General features: G+C 34.0%; 1 protein-coding gene across 1 annotated transcript; it reads right to left on the bottom strand.

Moving 5' to 3' along the window:
• Nucleotides 1-672: 672 nt before the first annotated feature.
• Nucleotides 673-13,990, bottom strand: LOC137402005 (UPF0488 protein CG14286-like). Its single transcript, XM_068088473.1, has 7 exons — nt 13,945-13,990; nt 13,453-13,524; nt 11,978-12,016; nt 8,388-8,466; nt 4,954-5,079; nt 1,226-1,567; nt 673-781 (listed from the first exon to the last, which is right to left on the bottom strand). Exons 2-6 carry the CDS (start codon nt 13,513-13,515, stop codon nt 1,242-1,244), a joined length of 633 nt encoding a protein of 210 aa, XP_067944574.1. The 5' UTR covers nt 13,516-13,524; nt 13,945-13,990; the 3' UTR covers nt 673-781; nt 1,226-1,241.
• Between the last annotated feature and the right edge of the window lie 8,418 nt (nt 13,991-22,408).

The following is a 22,408-nucleotide window of genomic DNA, read 5'->3' as shown; positions in this document are numbered from 1 at the left end:
ATTTTTACAATGGATTGTCAGAACTATATCTTTAAGTATGATAAAACAATTTTCAAAAGTATTGACATAACAGGAAGCAATCAATTTAAATTGTTTATTACTTTATCGCTGTGCATATGATACGATCACAGGCGGCAGTCATGAAAATAAGTTAGCATAAACGCCTTAAAATTTTATCGTCAATTTGAAAAAGTTTAAAATGTTGAACCAATATAAAAGCTTGCTGGTTGTAATTTTGATTTTAGAAAAGTTTTCATAAAAACGCAATTATGCAAGTGAATTGCTATTTTTAACTTTGGTTGATTTTTTCTGATGAGCATTTTACAATAGCAATAATACTCTAGCAGTTTAAAGTGCCATGACAGGTGGTCACAGGTGTGCAGATAAAGCGCTGAGAATAAGTATACACACAGTCCTTCTAGAGTTCTGGTGGGTGAACAATAAGCGCAGGTGCTAGGGGGCTGATTGGGAAGGCTTAATGCCACTTGCTAGAAAAGCTGTACGATTTAGTAGTTTATCCCAACCTAAATAAAGATTTTAATTCAAAGATTTTTAGTTCGGATTTATCGTTTCTATGATGCAGCGTGGAAACAACTCCAAATCCATTCGAAGCATGGAAACACAGTAAATGTCTTTTAAGAAGAATAAAGGCTATGGCAATTATTTATTTTTGGCAGCAATGACAAATGATAAAATATACAGTATAGAAACTTTCATGTTAAAATAAAAGTTTGCATGTGATGATAGATTTTGTGACTCCATAAACTAGCTGACTAGTGAAAGAACTAGTGAAGGAACTAGTGAAGGAACTAGTGAAGGAACTAGTGAAGGTACTAGCGAAGGAACTAGTGAAGGAACTAGTGAAGGAACTAGTGAAGGGACTAGTGAAGGTACTAGTGAAGGAACTAGTGAAGGTACTAGTGAAAGAACTAGTGAAGGAACTAGTGAAGGAACTAGTGAAGGAACTAGTGAAGGTACTAGTGAAGGAACTAGTGAAGGAACTAGTGAAGGAACTAGTGAAGGAACTAGTGAAGGAACTAGTGAAGGAACTAGTGAAGGTACTAGTGAAGGAACTAGTGAAGGAACTAGTGAAGGAACTAGTGAAGGAACTAGTGAAGGAACTAGTGAAGGAACTAGTGAAGGAACTAGTGAAGAAACTAGTGAAGGAACTAGTGAAGGAACTAGTGAAGGAACTAGTGAAGGAACTAGTGAAGGAACTAGTGAAGGAACTAGTGAAGGAACTAGCTAGACGAACTGTCTACTGTGAAGTTGAAGGTGAAGGGTTCGCTCTGTTTGCTATGCTTCATGTGATAATAATTTTCAAGTATAGGTTGAGCTGGTTGGCAGGTATCTGCTTGTTCGGACTCCTTGTCTTGACTGACAAACGACTGCGATTGACAACCACTTGCAGGTGCCGATGTTTCATAATCATCCGATATTGAAAATGTAAACTTGAAGTCATCAGCGGTGCTAAGAATGCCATGAGCCACGCGAGAGCTCGATTTTAAATATTTGCTTTTACGAGCATTCTTTGTTGGCACTTTAGCTAGAGACATCCCTTGTGGTCCTATAACATACAGAAGCTGTTGAAGCAAATGAAGAACGTGCAGCGCACACCAAAAACTGAAAGGCAAAGCTGTTCATCAATTTTTTAAAGAAAATATTTGAGATAGCCGCAAAGAGATTTGTTTCTAGCTCAGCAGTTTAGGAAGAACTAGGAAAGAGAGTAATGCCAATCCAACAGGTTGAACAGCGTAGCTGCGAGTTATGGCTTGTACAAGTTGTGTAAGTTGTACAGCTTGTACAAGTTGTGTAAGTTGTATAACTTGTATGACTTGTACAGCTTGTACAAGTTGTGTAAGTTGTACAACTTGTATGACTTGTACAGCTTGTACAAGTTGTGTAAGTTGTATAATTTGTATGACTTGTACAGCTTGCACAAGCTGTGTAAGTTGTACAACTTGTATGACTTGTACAGCCGCACAACTACAATACATTCCATGAACGGCTTAAAAGACTGCTTACACAAAAATAATCCCAATTCCTTTTAAGTTTTACGACCGAAGAGCCAACTTGAGGACACTAACAGCAGGCCTTTGTAATACTCTATAACACTGACAAACTAACTTGTTTAGTCAGGTAGCCATTGAAAAAAACATTTACTGAGTAACAAGCGTAGAAAATCCTTTTTAATGAAACAAGGGGGCATATCACGACAGCCAGAAGACTCACCTTCATTTCATGAGACTATATTGTTCGAATTGAGCAATGCGAAAAATGCAATCGGTCAAAGAACATTTAGATACGGTCATACCTCGGCATACAAACTTAATGCATTCCGGGACAGAGCTCGTATGTCAATTTACTCGTATCTCAAGTCAGTTTTTCCTATATATAATAACTACCGGTAAATACAAATTAATCTGCTCCCACCCTCTGAAAAACGCTTAAAAACAGGATATCACAAAGGAAACATGTTTTAGTTGTTCAAATTTACCACCTACATTGTACAGTCACAAAGTAACAAATACCTATCTAGTGATTACGATCTACAACAACTTGTAACATTATTATGTACAGTACTGTACTGAGTTGTTCCCGTTGAGACAGACATAGTGGACAGAGACAGTAGCAGCTGTAGGCTATGATATGGCGATGTGACTTAGCAAAACTAGTACTAGTACCAGTACTAGTGCTAGCACTAGTGCTAATACTAGAACTAGTGCTAGCACTAGTACTAGCACTAGTGCGTATAATACTAGTACTAGCACTAGTGCTAGCACTAGTACCAGTACTAGTACTAGCGCGTATAATACTAGTACTAGCACTAGTACTAGCACTAGTGCTAGTACTAGCACCAGTGCATATAATACTAGTACTAGCACTAGTACTAGCACTAGTATTATACGCGCTAGTACTAGTACTATAGTACTAGTGCTAGTATTATATGCACTAGTGCTAGTACTAGTACCAGTACTAGCACTAGTGCTAGCACTAGTGCTAGCACTAGTACTAGTATTAGCACTAGTGCTAGCACTAGTACTAGCACTAGTGCTAGCACTAGTACTAGTGCTAGCACTAGTGCTAGCACTAGCACTAGTGCTAGTACTAGTATTATACGCACTTTCAGAAATAAGTTTTAATCTTATGTTACACTAAACTTAATTCTAATTTCTTTATTTTTTACTTTTCTAGTTTCGGCTTTTTTTGCCTCACTTTTTGGCTCGCTTTCAGCTTCACGTTTAGCTGACCTTTTTAAGACTCCCACAATGATCGATGGGAAAGACCGAGCGATGCTGTTCTTATAAGCGTACCACACACCTCTAGCAGCTCCATTGAGAACTGCCTCAAAAGCTTGTATCTCAAGCTCGTCTCGTATCTCAAGGCAAAAGATTTGCTCAAAGTTTTGCTTGTATCTTAAATTTCTCACATGTGCAGACACTCGTATGTCGAGGCATGACTGTACCACAAAAGTGCAGCTTATTGTAACAACTTTCCGAAGCTCAGTGAGTGAACAAAATAGGTTATCATGATTTTACAATTTTGGCAGTCACGGAACAGGATATGCATGTTGCAAGACTGTGTAATGAATGTGAAAACTTATCCAATAGCGCATACTTTAATACATGTACTAACAATACTGATGTAAAAGCGATTTATAAAAACTACTGAATGCCCGGTGTTGCATGGCTAATTAAAAAGGTTTTTACATGGAAAATTTATTTTGAATGGGCTAAGTTTTTTACCCAATGAATTTGAGTAACTTAGATCTAAACCTATAAAAGCCATTATTATAACTTAAGCCAGCGCTGTGAAAAAGGATTGCCTCATGATCTATCACCCAATCATGATCTTAAAGCGTGCTACCAAAGCGTGAGTATATTAATCAATTATCAACGATTGGCAGGCGTAATAAACATGATGCGCACAATTATTCCATTGTTATTATTATTCCATTATATGAATGGCCTTGCTAAATTTTTCAAATGGACAGTTTAGCACGAGACAGCCAAGTGCCAAACCACCAAGCTTGGTCTAGTGGTTGCCTAATGGTTTAGCATGCTTGTCTGCAGACCCGGAGGTTCCGAATTCAAATTCAGTGCAAAGCGGAATTTCGTTCCTAAAGCTTTGTCGCTATAACTGGACCCACGAATGACAGAGCAACAAACAGACACTTAAATTTATATATAGAATCAGCGTTAGACACTCTCATCCTACCATTCACCTACCTACCTGTGCACATGTACATTTCCTACCTGTACATTTCCTACTTGTACACTTCCTACCTGTACACCTGTACACTTCCTACCTGTACACTTCCTACCTGCACACTTGTACACTTTCTACCTGCACACTTGTACACTTCCTACCTGTACACTTCCTACATGTACACTTCCTACCTGTACACTTGTAAACTTCCTACCTGTACACTTGTACACTTCCTACCTGTACACATGTACACTTCCTACCTGTACACTTCCTACTTGTACACTTCCTACCTGTACACTTGTACACTTCCTACCTGTACACTTCCTACTTGTAAACTTTCTACCTGTACACTTGTACACTTCCTACCTGTACACTTCCTACCTGTACACTTCCTACCTGTACACTTGTACACTTCCTACCTGTACACTTCCTACCTGTACACTTGTATGCTTCCTACCTGTACACTTGTACACCTCCTACCTGTACATTTCCTACTCGTACGCTTGTCCATTTCCTACTTGTAAACTTGTACATGTATTACATCTACAAGTACTACTAGTTGGTTCATTGCTAATGTTACCAATTGCGTTTGCTGGTTGATATCATCAATTCTGTTCCCTTCTTACTTATACCATTAGTCTTATAATCAATGTTACCCTTTCTTTGTGTATATTATCAATGCCAAATTTTCATTGTTTGTAGCATAAATGCAAGTTTTTAGTTTACAAGTAATTGTAAACTCACGAATAGCAAATTCTTTCTCCTCCTGTTCCATTGCAGCCCGGTAATCTCCAAATAACGACCTCATAATTTGTCTCTTCTTTACAAGAACAGTGTGAGGATTTGATAGACTTTTCCAAGCCTTTTCCACTGAATAAAAAATATTACTCGTTTGTGACTGACTATTACCGTCAAGGTAGACATTTTAATTACGCAATTACGTCGGGTAAATTACTAAACAGTTTATATATTTACAGTAGTGTGGAGAAAAAACTGGAGGACTTTGCTGCAAAACTAAAATTATCATTTACAGCAATTACAAATTACAACATGTTACTAATCATTAATTTACTCAATAGCTATAAATTATCACATCAATGCACAATTTGTCCTGATTTTAAGTGTTTAAAATCTGAAAAATTATGTTTTGAATAATTATGTAGGCTAAACTTGGAAAATTTCCTTTTTATAGTTGAAGATAACAATCTGATCATACAACAGATCATAACTGTACAGTTATGATCTGTACAGTTATGATCTGTACAGTTATGATCTGTACAGTTATGGTCTGTACAGTTATGATCTGTACAGTTATGATCTGTACAGTTATGATCTGTACAGTTATGATCTGTACAGTTATGATCTGTACAGTTATGATCTGTACAGCTATGATCTGTACAGTTATGATCTGACCAGATAAAGTTTTATTTGAATTGAGAATTCAGCCTACATAATCTTTCAAAAACATAATTTTACAGCTGTTAGGTTTACAGATTTAAAATCAGGACTAATAGCAGGGCATAATTTTTGGCCATTGACTGAATTCGCAATGAGTAGGAATGTTATTAATGAATAACTTTAATTTTAAACCAATTTTAAAAGCAATCAAAATTAAAAAAATAATATTTGTACCACTAACAATGCTTTACACAGTGCTGCCTATAGACTTAATAGACCAGCTATGATTGGTGCGACAGAGCTCAAGATAGCCATCCTCTAAATAACAAGATGGCTGTTAACTTATGTAGTAGCAGCACTACAGAGGAACAGGAAACTAATTACTAAAATTACGGAGGTCCAAATATATATATTTGCATAATGATAAAATATAGCAATTATATGAAAAATCAGGGGGTACAATTTTTTTTAAAATTATTTTAAAAAATGAAATTTAAAACTTGATGTTTAATTTAATTTAACTGCAACTATGTCTGGTAATTTAAACATTAACGCGATTGCTATTTTAAACATATTGGACAATTTAATGCATAATTTGCTTTGAGAAAAAATTATATTCCTAGATTAATTTTATGGCAAATATTTTCCAAAGTAATTTGGTAATACAATGTATGATTTAGTTTCTACTGAAATTAATTAATTATTTCAATAATGAATGCAAAAATTTTGAAAAGTAATTTGATCATTGAAAATTTTTTTATATTTTAATTATCAATGCATTTATTTGTTAGCCAAATTAATGCTGAAAATTGATTATACCACAGATGATTTGTAAATTTAAATATTAGCACAACTAATCTTCCAATGAAATCTGGTAATTTAATGCTTAATTGGATTTAAACACATAATAATTTGTTAATTCAAATATTAATGCAAGTTGACAAGTTTAAAATTAATTAATTTAATTAAGATTTTCACACAGACATCAAAACATATAATTCCTCTAGAAACACACACCAAAAACTGTTTGCGGATACAAAACCTGTCAGAATTTGACCTGTAAATTCTGACATATAAGCCGAGGTATAAAGTTTAGTGTCAAAATCCTGGTTTTGACACGTACATGTATCTGTCATATAAGTCGGCTCCTCCCTGGCTTAAATCGCTAATAGTTTCGTCGGCATCAGAGGCAGGTGATACATAGCTGAAGAAATGGCATTCAAAAACGCCACCAGCAATAACGCCCATGTATTTGGTGCCGTCTGCAATACGATACTTGAACAAAAGAACGAGAGAAGGCGGAAACTTGTGGTTCTAGTGAAAACCACAAGGCACAAAAAACAATACTTCACTATCGTATTGGCCAGCCTCACCAATAGAACGAAACTGTCGCCTTTCATTATTTGTACATTTTTAACAAAAAAGCCGCCGCAAGACAGATTTCTGCCATAAATTGTGATTCATGTACAAGAAAAAGGATGGATGATAGTGGATGTGTCAAATGGATTACCGAAGCGTGGGCTTGTAGGCAAGTACTACAAAAAAGCATTACACCAGAAAAAAACGTGTCATTCGCGAAGAAAATCTTTGCGATGAAAATTTGAATGGCAATGAATGGGACTTTGTGTTTGATCCAACTCATGTTCAGTAGGAGTACTAGTACTCTACTAGTTTATGAATAAATCCCTATATGTCACATCATATAAATAAATCCCTATATGTCACATCATATGAATAAATCCCTATATGTCACATCATATGAATAAATCCCTATATGTCACATCATATGAATAAATCCCTATATGTCACATCATATGAATAAATCCCTATATGTCACATCATATGAATAAATCCCTATATGTCACATCATATGAATAAATCCCTATATGTCACATCATATGAATAAATCCCTATATGTCACATCATATGAATAAATCCCTATATGTCACATCATAAAAATAAATCCCTATATGTCACATCATATGAATAAATCCCTATATGTCACATCATATGAATAAATCCCTATATGTCACATCATATAAATAAATCCCTATATGTCACATCATATGAATAAATCCCTATATGTCACATCATATGAATAAATCCCTATATGTCACATCATATAAATAAATCCCTATATGTCACATCATATGAATAAATCCCTATATGTCACATCATATGAATAAATCCCTATATGTCACATCATATGAATAAATCCCTATATGTCACATCATATGAATAAATCCCTATATGTCACATCATATGAATAAATCCCTATATGTCACATCATATGAATAAATCCCTATATGTCACATCACGTAATTTTGATATGCGACGGTATTTTGAAGTTGAATTATACCGGAATTCGTATCATGCAAAACTTGACCGCCGTATAAGCCAAGGATGGGTTTTTAAGCTTAAAATTTGGTGTCAATTTTTTTACTTATATACTGGAATTTACGGTATATGCCAATTTAGGTAAAACTTGTGGCATGTCGGGCTGCAAAAGGGTTATCTTATTGGTAATTATAAAATTATTGGTATAATCTTGTAGGGAATTTTGACCTCTTTCAAATGGTGTATACAACAATCAATTTTAGAGCAACTTCAAATGGGGGTTATTTTTGTTTGTAAACATTGTGGTCTCTCTATTAAACATATATGAAAAGAGTGTGCATAGCGCAATTGTTAGGACACGATGAGCTCCTTATAAATTTCCATTGGTTGCGCAACTTTCTCATACACGGCACTAGGTAAAACAACATCCTTAAAACATTTACTTTGTTTTGATTGGTTGCTTGGCAGCTTCATCTGAGATTCCAGCTTCTTGAGACACCAAGTTAGCTCCTGCATAAACATCTGTAACCCAAATGACACAACATAGTAATAGCAAGTACTAGTGACATAAATGATAGACAACCCCTGATAATGTCTGTATATAACTGATAGACAACCCATGATAGTGTCTGTATATAACTGATACACAACCCATGACAGTTTCTGTATATAACTGATAGACAACCCATGTTAGTGTCTGTATATAACTGATAGACAACCCATGATAGTGTCTGTATATAACTGATAGACAACCCATGATAGTGTCTGTATATAACTGATAGACAACCCATGTTAGTGTCTGTATATAACTGATAAACAACCCATGATAATGTCTGTATATAACTGATACACAACCCATGATAGTGTCTACAGGTATATAACTGATACACAACCCATGATAGTGTCTGTATATAACTGATAGACAACCCATGATAGTGTCTGTATATAACTGATACACAACCCATGATAGTGTCTGTATATAACTGATACACAACCCATGATAGTGTCTGTATATAACTGATAGACAACCCATGATAGTGTCTGTATATAACCGAAAGACAACCCATGATAGTGTCTGTATATAACTGATAAACAACCCATGATAGTGTCTGTATATAACTGATAGACAACCCATGATAGTGTCTGTATATAACTGATAGACAACCCATGATAATGTCTGTATATAACTGATAGATAACCTGTGATAGTGTCTGTATATAACTGATAGACAACCCATGTTAGTGTCTGTATATAACTGATAAACAACCCATGATAATGTCTGTATATAACTGATACACAACCCATGATAATGTCTGTATATAACTGATAGACAACCCATGATAGTGTCTGTATATAACTGATAGACAACCCATGATAGTGTCTGTATATAACTGATAGACAACCCATGTTAGTGTCTGTATATAACTGATAAACAACCCATGATAATGTCTGTATATAACTGATACACAACCCATGATAGTGTCTGTATATAACTGATACACAACCCATGATAGTGTCTGTATATAACTGATAGACAACCCATGATAGTGTCTGTATATAACTGATACACAACCCATGATAGTGTCTGTATATAACTGATACACAACCCATGATAGTGTCTGTATATAACTGATAGACAACCCATGATAGTGTCTGTATATAACCGATAGACAACCCATGATAGTGTCTGTATATAACTGATAGACAACCCATGATAGTGTCTGTATATAACTGATAGACAACCCATGATAGTGTCTGTATATACCTGATAGACAACCCATGATAGTGTCTGTATATAACTGATAGACAACCCATGATAGTTTCTGTATATAACTGATACACAACCCATGATAGTGTCTGTATATAACTGATACACAACCCATGATAGTGTCTGTATATAACTGATACACAACCCATGATAGTGTCTGTATATAACTGATAGACAACCCATGATAGTGTCTGTATATAACTGATAGACAACCCATGATAGTGTCTGTATATAACTGATAGACAACCCATGATAGTGTCTGTATATAACTGATAGACAACCCATGATAGTGTCTGTATATAACTGATAGACAACCCATGATAGTGTCTATATATAACTGATAGACAACCCATGATAGTGTCTGTATATAACCGATAAACAACCCATGATAGTGTCTGTATATAACTGATAGACAACCCATGATAGTTTCTGTATATAACTGATACACAACCCATGATAGTGTCTGTATATAACTGATACACAACCCATGATAGTGTCTGTATATAACTGATAGACAACCCATGATAGTGTCTGTATATAACTGATAGACAACCCATGATAGTGTCTGTATATAACTGATAGACAACCCATGATAGTGTCTGTATATAACTGATACACAACCCATGATAGTGTCTGTATATAACTGATAGACAACCCATGATAGTGTCTGTATATAACCGATAAACAACCCATGATAGTGTCTGTATATAACTGATGAACAACCCATGATAGTGTCTGTATATAACTGATACACAACCCATGATAGTGTCTGTATATAACTGATAGATAACCTGTGATAGTGTCTGTATATAACTGATAAACAACCCATGATAGTGTCTGTATATAACTGATAAACAACCCATGATAGTGTCTGTATATAACTAATAAACAACCCATGATAGTTTCTGTATATAACTGATACACAACCCATGATAGTTTCTGTATATAACTGATAGACAACCAACTGATTTATATTAGACTATTTGTAAAAATTTGATCCAATATTCCAGATAGTTACAATAGCTCTGCAAGGTATGAAGTAACAATCCAGATATATTGATGAGATAATTACATATACAGTCAAACATGGATAACTCGAACTTCACGGGACCGAGCAAAAGTGTTCGAATTATCAGAGCGTTCAAGTTATCAGAGCACTGTCACAAGTCCATGTATTTACTTATTTATTAGTAGATACATGTACATATGCAAACTATAATATAAATCAAAAGCACAAATGGCTTGCTTCAAATTAAATGCTTCTAATGTAAAGTTTAAAACGTTTTTATCAAAAAGTATAGAGATTTTTCTATCACTTGAGATTGGTTTGTTGTTTGAGGTGATGTTATTGCCAAGACGTTTTTTTAGATTGACATTGGCAAAACTTGATCGTTGTTGAAATGCTCAAAAGAAAAGACATCTTTTTCTTTTGAGCGTTTTACCCACGATCAATTTTGCCGATTTTTCTTGAAGTTTATGCAACTTCAAGAAAAAGTTACCAAAGAAAAATCCCTTACTTTACCTGGGATTCGTTAAGAGCAACACTCCGAGGCAGTTCAATTAAAAGTTTTACGAGGTTTAACGGTACATTGTATATCACTCACGCTTTTTGAATGGATACTTATTGAATGTACACAAGTATTCTGTGTTTAGGATAAACGATGAATAGTTTTTTAGCTAAGACAACGTATACGTTTAATAAAAACAATTTTAAGACGTTTTAAACATTCAACATTCCGACGTTGATTCAACACGGAATCAACATCGAAAAACTATTCGTCATGGGCTAGCCGGGTCACGCACTCAAGGATTTTCGCCACGCACATACAAAACAACATGCTGTTTTTGTTTTGTATGTGCGTGGCGAAAATCCTTGCGCGCGTGACCCGGCAAGCCCGTGCTATTAATCGTATAGCAGTATAAATCAAATTTGACCAAACCTTTAGAAAAGTCGTTGACAAAATTATTTTGCCGATGGTGGTAATAACAACGCTTATGCATTACGAAAAGATGAGGTTTACCTCTATGTCTTTGAATAAAGTGGTTTTCTAAAGCGATAACAACCGTTTCGGTAGCCGTTGGGCAAAAAAACAGTTCGAATTAACAGTGTTGAGTTCGAGTTATCTATAGCAATTTATCATTACGTGGGAACGGACCAAAGAAACCGTTCGAATTAACCATGTTTTCGAGCTATCCGTGGCCGAGTTATCCATGTTTGACTGTACTCAGGTAAACATACCTCATGATGTTACCAGCACTCCTTACCTGATCTGGAGTTGAGCCACAGCCATCTCTGTCATTGCCCTACATAATACAATCAGTTTATAACTACAATCAGAGTAAGACTAGCTGAGAGCATACTTTAAAGCACTAGGTTTAAGCATTTGAAGCATTTAAAATAATTGCTCAATTTTTACATCGCACATTGAAGTGATCTCCTGAGTACAGGTGTGACTGTAGATGAAGTGTACATTAGAAACTTGAAGCAGAGTTCACAGTTCCCTCAATAGTTATCCATAGCAATCAAGTCCGAAGGTTACTACACATGAACGCTGTATATAAACAAGCTCATCTGCTGTGATACTCTCATTTTCAGTGCCTTTCTCAATTTAAAGGCTGTCAGGCCCCTTTAACAATGCCACAAAATTCATCAACTCTAAAAATTAACTTGTTAACTGGCTGTTAACATGTTATTGGTTGTTAATTACAGTAACTGGTTATTGGTTGTTAACTGGTCATTATTTGTTCACCCTTTATTGGTTGTTAACTGGTTATTGGTTGATAACTTGTTATTGGTTGTTAACTTGTTATTGGTTGTTAACTTGTTATTGGTTGCTAACTTGTTATTGGTTGTTAACTTATTAACATTTTTTTGGTTGTTAACTTGTTATTGTTTGTTAACTTGTTATTGGTTGTTAACTGGTTATTGGTTATTAACTTGTTATTAATTGTTAACTTGTTATTGGTTGTTAATTTGTTATTGGTTGTTAACTTGTTATTGGTTGCTAACTTGTTATTGGTTGTTAGCTTGTTATTGGTTGTTAATTAACTGGTTATTGGTCATTAACTTGTTATTGGTTGTTAACTTGTTATTGGTTGTTAACTTGTTATTGGTTGTTAACTTGTTAACTTTTTTTTTGTTGTTAACTTGTTATTGGTTGTTAACTTGTTATTGGTTGTTAACTGGTTATTGGTTATTAACTTGTTATTAATTGTTAACTTGTTATTGGTTGTTAATTTGTTATTGGTTGTTAACTTGTTATTGGTTGTTAACTTGTTATTGGTTGTTAACTTGTTATTGGTTGCTAACTTGTTATTGGTTGTTAGCTTGTTATTGGTTGTTAATTAACTGGTTATTGGTTATTAACTTGTTATTGGTTGTTAACTTGTTATTGGTTGTTAACTTGTTATTGGTTGTTAACTTGTTATTGGTTGTTAACTTGTGATTGGTTGTTAACTTGTGATTGGTTGTTAACTTGGGCTAAAAAGTTCCACACTAGTTCATGATGAACTAAAAAGAATAGAATTGCATTAACAAAAAGCCTCAAACAATGGTAAGATGCTGGTACCAACAGTGTATAATACAGCCATCAATTTTACAGCTACTGCAAATGGAAGTTATTTTGTATATCAACATCGTGATTCATTATTTGTTACCATTGCTGTTGTTATCAATTGGTATCGACAGAGTATATCTTTCTATTTGTCTACCTACCATACTGATGATTTGATAGACTAACCTCTGCTGCAGTGCTGGATGATGGTCGATGCCTAAAAGCAACCTGCTTCCTCCTGGCCGACATTCCTATCTCCTACAGAACAATTTAATAGAGTGGCTAAAAATCAGATCGTAAAACACAATTCATCAGTAAATCAGCAAAGTCCGTCACGTAGACCATTTTGAGATTCTTGGTCAGAAAGCAGTAACTTACATCAGCTTCTCTAAATTCTATTGAAAAATCCTTGACTTTCCTAACGAAATTAACATTCGATTTAATAGCAAATCTCTGATAAACCATGTCAAATAAACATTAATAGAGCTAATACCAATATTGAGAAAATAGAAAAAATTCCGTTAAAGCCTAAGTGTAGTGAGGCGAAATACTTATCACAAAAAACAAATAGAATATAAGCAAAAAATGTTTGGTAAGCTTGCGCAATGTTAATGCGTTCAAATAGGAACTTGTTCCTCGTTATTTTTATAAAAAAAAGATAGCGTTCTGTATACTGACCTAATATAGAAACTGTTAACTTCTACCTGCGACTTCCGGTAGCAATAACCAACCTTAAAAGCACAAGCATTATTATAACACCTGAAAGAATGATTAACGAACATACAGTCACACCTCGACATACGAGTAGAGATGTAACACCTAACATGCAAGAAGCTCGAGATACAGGCTGACCTTCGAGCAAGTTTTTTCCTTGAAACAAAAATAATCATTGAGAAACGAGCCAGTTCTCGATGGCCACTACACTATATGGCCGAGTATAAGAGAGGCCGCCTTTGAGAACAGAATCGCTCGGTCTTTCTTATCGAATCAGTTTGAAATTTTTTTTAAAAGGTTGGTTAAAAGTTATAGTGACGTGATGTAAAAGCCCATAACAGGAAACATATACTAAAAAATCTGATGACAAAATTAAAGTACATTTTGTAAAAGGTTAAAACTTAACTTCCAGTGTGTGTTTAGTAAGCTAAATTCATCGAAGTTAAATTCAAAGTTTCTATTTTGTAGGGTCACAAAAGTTTAGTGTACTGAACGCATTGCTCTCAAGTCTCCTCAGATGGTCAGATGACTTTTTATCTTAAAAGGTAAAAAGTACATAGTGATGTTACATTTTATTGCAGATCATAACAACCAAATGAATGTTTGTTACTTTGTTAGTGTAAGTACTGAAATATGCTACAAAAATATGCTGCTCCGTCTTCACCGCTTTGGTAGAAAAATAAATATTTAAAACAAGAAGCAAAAGATTGGAATATGTAAAGATTATTAAGATTGTAAAAACTCGTCATCTTGTTTATTTAATCTCAAAGTCCTCACTCAACACTATAAATTATTACTTATTACATATCCCATGACCAAACACGAGCGAAGCGATTGTTTGGGAGATTTATGATAAATGCATATGTGCACACATCTCACGAAAATTATTGATCAACGGCCGTCGCAAACCCTTGTACCAAAATCTCATCAACAAATTTAACCACTTTTCAATGGAGTCGTTTATGTATAAAAATGATACAAAACACATATAAACCTATTTAAGTATGCTACCAAGTCTTTATTATTTGTAGAAAATTTCCTAAACCTTACCAATCTGATCAGATTATACATAAATAGACAGATTAATTCGGACTAAAATCGTTATTAAAACTTGACAGCATTATTTTTATCAAAATTAAGACCGGGGAACGAAACGCCGAGCGACACAGAATAGAACGATTAAGTCGTGCGCATTTCACACAAAAAACGTGCACATTTCACCAGTCTATAGCACTGTCCAATTGCTGAAGGTTTCTGTAATTAACGTAGAAGTACTAAAAGTTAATCATTTCTTTTTTGCGGATTTCAAAGTAACTGACATTTTGGACACTTATGAGTACTTTGGTATTCCAATTTCCAACTGATGTCCAAAGCAGTGAAAGTAAAGGAAATGACAATGATATTTTTTCTTACGATTCTTATGAGATTGTTACAATATCTAATTATAAGAATAATTATTCGATTTTATAAGATTTAATTATAAGAATAATTATTCGATTTTATAAGATTTAGTTATAAGAATAAGCATTCGAATTTACAAGATCGAAGTATATAGTGACCGATGTTGTGCAATATGTTACTGGTATTATTTTTTCTAAATAATTTTGTTAAATAAATTTTCCAAAAATCTAGATGAATATCACAAATTCTTGATATTGTTAGCTATGACGTTTTGAAATGTAAACAAAATTGTGCATTGGTTTTCTATTATTACTGCATTACTATATTAATAATATTGGTTAGTCTAATAATATCAGTGCATTTTACTTCAAATATTGCATTTCTCCTATTGCGGGGGAGAGATATAAACATAATCTTTTCCTTTGATTATTGCTGTTTGTTGTACATAATAACACCCAGTACATTATAGCTACCATTGCAGTTATCCTATTGCACTGCACTGCCATTTGACTGCTAGTATTGCATTTCTCAACCATCAGTACTCTTTCTTTTTTCCAATATCACTTTGGTCGTGTGCTGTATGACAGGGGAATTTCTAGTCTTATTGTAATTTTGGATAGTGCTTTTAAAAATTAAATTGGGAAAAACATTTAGGATTGAAATGTTGCTTTAAATATATAGTTTTATACGATAGAGGGAATAGACAGGGGAATTCTTATAACAGGGGAATTTCTAGTTATTAATGGTTTAATTTAATTGGTATATTTATTAATGGTTCTATTTAGTTGGTATATTTATTAATGGTTAAATTTAGTTGGTATATTTATTAATGGTTCTATTTAGTTGGTATGTTTATTAATGGTTCTATTTGGTTGATATATTTATTAATGGTTCAATTTAGTTGCTATATATATTAATATACACTAACTAATTCAATGTGCAGTAATTAATACAATAAAAAAGTAGAGTTCCCAAACGCCACCCAAAAAGATCTGTTTAAAACATACAAACAACAGTTTGTGTGAGTAGAATGAAGCAATTGTCATGATCTTGCTGCAAAAACGATACTGTGAACCTGTCAGATTGTTGTCAATAAATAACATATTTGCCACAAATAACATAACATTTAATTTATACATGTAGTTTTTTGATGAGCACTTTTAAAATGAAAGACAAATGAATCTACAAATGATTGAAATGCAGCTGACGAAACAGGTCCACTTCCTTCTAATATTCCATAATATAGTATTTTAATTTATTTCCAGTGTATTGCCTAATAAAGCTAAAACGTGGGCCCAAGTCTGATGTGATTGCGTCAAAAAAGTCGGTCAAATGAAGTTGAGACCAATAAAAGGCTAAAACATCAGCTACAATTTGATGTCATTTTTGTCTTTGTAGACTAACCCTGTCCAGAGATGTAGGCGTTTGAATGAGATCATTTATGGAAACGCTCAGATTCATGGGGGTGCTTTATTCGTGACGTATATTATAGTGATACATACGAAAAGAGTTTACGAGTGATAAATATAAGATTTCTTCTTTAGCCAATCTTTAGTACTTAACTTTTATATAGGTCATAATAAGTGTTATCGCTCGTAAAACGCGTTGTGTGTGACCTCGAAGATTCTCGTTGTTAGGGATTTTCCTCAATTACTAATTCGCGCATAGACATTGTTATTTAATTTCCTGCACTAATTTACATCGTTAATTTACTGAATTATTGCATCGACACGTTTTATTGACAAACAACAAAATTGTAACAATGCTTCCAGTTTCAGCAAAGGTGACTCGGAGTTTTCCGAGCATCGGGCAGTTGAATATTGGGGCAGACAGCTTATGGTTAAAGCTGACAGGTGTCAGCGTTATGCTGCCGACGAAGATAGGGGAATGGAAGTAAATTTATTTTTAACTTTGAGTATTTTATATAGTATATATTAGTGTTGGGCCGGTATTGGCTTATCCGCTCTTACCGATACCAAGGGATTCTCAGTGTATCCGATGAAACCAATCATTTCCGGTGACAGCTAGGTATCCGCAACCGGTTTGATATGATCGGTATTCATCCGTAAAAGCCTACCGATAAATGGTTATACGGATATCCGGAGAGATTTTTGAAACGCTTCGTGACGAACATGCTAATCTCAGCACGCATTGGTGAACAAATTCAACGAAAACTTTCACGCTTACTGTATCTATTACTATATTACGTTACATTGATAATGCCACCAGCCTCGAACGTTTGGGAGTTCTCCACAGATGGGAGGATATATAAAGACTCTAACGGGACTGGACTCTAATTGGACTGCGTATAATTATGTGATTACATTACCTGATTAAAATGTATGATAGTAAGATTTCTGTAAACTTTCAGTATATTTAACAAAGAGAGCCCCTTGCCATTATCTATCTGTTCTTTATTATACATAACGTTTGTATCAATAATTATATTTTTAAATAGAATAAACAATAAAAACATCTATCATGAAAATTATATTTCCATCTTTCTTTTCTTTTTTGGCTTTCTAAAACAAGGAGTCTCTTTGCCGTAACAATATACTGCTGACTAAAGAATGTTTTTTTGCACAGGCTATTTTTTGCACAACGATAAAAGTTGTTCGAGACAGTTATGATTTAAAGTTTAAACCATTAAACTTTAAACCATTTAAAGACACACTGATAACCACATACCGAACAATAGTACCGACAATACCGAACTTTCTTAGTTGGCAAAGGATACCGAAGATGGTAAATACCGAGGATACGGATACCAGGAAAATCGATAAAAATGTGCAAGGATATCCGATCCGGCACTAAATTAGATACCGGCCCAACACTAGTATACAGTATATATATACACTAAAGGTAATAATTTTACTACTCTTGAATATATTTACTAATCAATAAAATTGTAACTTTTTGCTATGACAAATCATCGTTTCATAGCTTTATAGTTTTATCGTTTCACCTAGCTATAATATTTGCTTCAAATTTTCTTTGGCAGATTTAGCTAGTAAATTTAATTTATGATTAGAATGTTCACTTCTCACTTGTAGAAAGTGAAGAAAAATTATTTTTAATAAAACATCAGTTGATTGCCACATCTTTGTTTCAATTCTATTGATGCTTACAAAACGCGGTAGTTTGTTCCCTTGTACAAGTAGCCACCACTAACTTCACCCTATTTTTGGATAGCAAAACTGAGCAAGTGTGAAATTTAGTCATGGAGTTTAATTATTTTACGTAAATTATTATTCCTAAAGCTTATTGCTGCTGTATTATTTTAAATATATACTATATTTAATTATTCATAATTTTATAAATCATATTTAATTCCATGATAGCCAGCTATGGAAAGTAACTAAACACAAATTCGTTAGCTTTAGATAAAGCCATAGGTTCACATCTCTGCTAGACCATAAGCATAAATCTATAGACATATTTCTCAAAGGGTGCATGTGTGTCCCTCCAGCTATAGCTATTATTAGAATAGCTCAGCTGAACAATGCTTACGTAACGTCACAGCTTACTGTGGTTAGAAGCCTTGTGCTTATTAACTAGCTTACTGGAATTTTCTGTTGGCAGTGTGCCATGCTAATAACTTGAAAGTTACAGTTGTTTGACAAAGTTCTAAAACTTTGAGTTGTTTGAAGTTTTCTCATAATTTATTTCAGCTACACAAAACAATTCTCTCATAATATGAAAGTTAGAATGGGAAATGTTGTTATATGTTGAATACAAATTAATTTTCTGTTTAAAAACTTTTTTATTACCCGGGCAACGCCGGTAGGACAGCTAGTGAGACCATTAACGTCAGTCAATGCGGAGCGCAGACGCATATAACGACGAGATATTGATTAGCATTCATACATTATTTGATTAACATTTGAGTAAAACTTAAAATACTTGATCATACTGTGAGCAGAGTTTTTTACATACTGCAACATTATTTTATAAACGCTCAACATGATTTGTTGAAAGTTTTTACTTTTTTGTTATTTATTTTGTTGAAACATATGAACACAAGCTTGTTCAAGTTCAAATAGATATTCTAATGTCAGTCATGTCAAATGTTTATTTTAAATTACGCATATCACAAGTAGTTTCTGGTATAAAACTGCTAAAATACAGTTTGTGGAGACAGCTACTGTTTGACCCCGGTATTCAGCATGCTCATGCACAAACACATGTGCATTTTGCCCATATGTTTGGATGCTCATCATTAGGAGAGTACTCGATAAAATCGTTTTATAAGAATGTCATATTTCTCATCCCGAAATCATGTGCACAATTTCAAAGTATGATATGTGGTATGGTTTTAACACAACTTGTTTTTTACTATTTACCCTTTCTAAACCATATAAATTTTGTTGAGACAAGTTACAGTTTTGCATCAACTTTTGTACTTTATCTATAGTTTCTTGTTTGCTTTGACACAAATTAAATTGTCTTTGTAAATTATCAAATGCTTATCTTTAAGATCTTTTTCATGTTTTGTTGTAATGCTTTTGCCACTGCTCCAACTATAACTATTATAAGTTTTTTCCAGGTTTTCAGCAGCCTTAGCATAAAATAGTTTCATAGCATCAAGGTTTGGCTTCAGACTCACAGGAATCAAAGACTTAACCTGACTCAACTGGCTATGGTCGATAGTTTTGTGCTAAAGAATCATTTACTTCGCAAGCAGAGCATCTCTACACAGCTACTTTACAACCTTAAGTTCACAACCAGATATAAAAGTTGCATGTCCTTTAATTAAATCTGTAAACTTTTAAAAATCAACAATTGGGTTATTAACCTAATCTTTCAAAGGTACCTTACACAGACTACAGGGTTCAATATTTGCCTTATCGCTACTTGAAGCTTTACCATAGACAGAAATCTGTGAACTAGCTTTTTGTCTAGTATTAACCTGAGCGTCTCTAAACTTCTTTTAAGACATGCTGGCTCACCAAGTCTAACAACACAAAAAAGAAAAAAAGTAGTATGGCCCACTGTATTATAGGGATAAAAGTAATAATAAAAGTTTCCTACAGTAAACCACATAAATATTTAACAAAGTGAGATGACGACTAAAGCCCAAAAAATCAAAAAGGCCAGAAAACCACTGACGGCCTCAAAACCGGATGGACCACCGGAAAACATGTAAGCGAACTGTGCCTGATTCAGATCACAACCAGGCCTGCCAACTCTCACGCATTGGGCATGAGAAACATGCAATTGCCCCATGCCTCACGTATCTAGTCTAGTCTACTTGGTGATCTCATTCGCTCCCGTGTGGGTGCATTATAGAGAGATATCAACTCGATCATTTTTTTAGTTAATTGTGATATGGTGGATGTTAAAATTAGGATCTTTGATCAAAGGAGTAAGAACAAAATGAATAAAGTAAATGTCAATGCTGTTTTTTTCTTTTTTTATTTATTTGTTTTTATTTACAAATATTTATGTTATTGTTATGCTATTGATATCATGACAAGACGACCCAATTCTACAAGGCGACAAGAAAACTAACAAATAAATAGTAAATAGAATATTGTCATCAGAGTTTTACTCTGAGACTGTGCTTGCTGACAAGGCATTGAGCTCAGATCCAATCAATGCCAAAATAAAATTAAAGTACCAATATTTGGCAACACCACAAGATATTGCTTTTCTAATTACCCCTCTTCGAATTCCACTCATTTTGCTATGTAGTACATGGTCCTTTATATCAATGGCTATGTTATTACTAAAAATTCTATTGAGCATATTTCTATCTATTTCTGATCTTTAGTCTTCTAAAGTATGCCAGTTTAAAACTTTCATTTTCAATGAAATTGAGTCTTTCCATTTGATCTTATATGCCCATCGGAAAGATGTTCTATTAATGCCCTCCAATTTTTGAATATGCCTTGCTTGATGAGGAGACCATGCGCATGAAGCACATTCTATTATGGGCCTACAGATAGATTTAAAAGCTTGTGACCTTGTTCTGCTAGATGCTCTGCTTAGTGCCCGCATTAACATATATAAAGTAGATGTTGCTTTTTTAGCTACATAATGAACCTGTTCATCATTATTTAGTTTTTAGTCAATATTAATACCCAAGTATCGTATTGCTGTTACTGGTTGTACGTCTTTCCCATTTAATGAATAGACTGCAACAATGGGATTAGTTCTTGCTATAGATAAGTGCTCACATTTACTGACATAAAAGTTTATCTACAAGTCTTTTTACCATTCCTCCAAGTTTTTAAAAATTTTTTTAAAAAATTTAAAAATGTCACATTTACTGACATTAAAGTTTATCTACAAGTCTTTTTACCATTCCTCCAAGTTTTTAAAATTTTTTTGAAGATGCAACTGATCTTGCTTACTTTTAATTTTATGATAAAGTAATGAGTCGTCAGCAAATAATCTAAGTTGGGCATATTTGATTACATTAGGCATGTCATTAATGTATATAAGAAAGAGAAGAGGCCCCAACACAAAACCCTGATGAACTCCGGATGTTACAAGGCGTGGGTCTGAGTCAACACCCTCAACAACCACAGACATTTGCCTATCATAAAGCCAGTTTGCAACTCTTTGGATAGTCTTATCATTAATTCCTACTATTTTTAGTTTGTAAAGCAATTTAGCAAAAAGGAACAACATCAAACGCATTTGAAAAGTCCAGCACTATAAAGTCTGTTTGTTCATTGTTGTTATAGTTGTTGACCAATTCAGATTTTGTTATAAGGAGGTGCGAGTCGCAGCTGTGTTTTGATCTAAATCCAGACTCGTTCTGACAAAATTTTATTGGACTCAAAATATGTACTAATGTCATGTGCTATTATGTGTTCTATTAATTTTGAGGTGGTTGAGTTCAAAGAAATGGGTTTGTGATTCAATGGACACTCTCTACTACCTTTATTTTAAAAAAATAGTCACACCCGAGCAATTCGCCAGTCAAAGGGAACTGTTGAGGTGTCATAGGAATGTTGCATAATTATTGTCAAAACTTGATATATTCCATCTGCAGAAAATTTGAGCAGTGCAGCAGATA

This window comes from Watersipora subatra, chromosome 8 (genome assembly GCF_963576615.1).
Source record: "Watersipora subatra chromosome 8, tzWatSuba1.1, whole genome shotgun sequence".
Classification (NCBI taxonomy): domain Eukaryota; kingdom Metazoa; phylum Bryozoa; class Gymnolaemata; order Cheilostomatida; family Watersiporidae; genus Watersipora; species Watersipora subatra.
The sequence above is the reverse complement of the archived record's forward strand: the minus strand, read 5'-3'. Positions and strand labels throughout refer to the sequence as shown.

Coding starts and splice junctions, on each gene's coding strand:
- LOC137402005 (XM_068088473.1), bottom strand. CDS start 13,515: ATGTCGGCCAGGAGGAAGCAGGTTGCTTTTAGGCATCGACCATCATCC. Junction 12,017..13,452: donor CATCCAGCACTGCAGCAGAG/GTTAGTCTATCA, acceptor TGTATTATGTAG/GGCAATGACAGAGATGGCTG. Junction 8,467..11,977: donor GTGGCTCAACTCCAGATCAG/GTAAGGAGTGCT, acceptor TTTGGGTTACAG/ATGTTTATGCAGGAGCTAAC.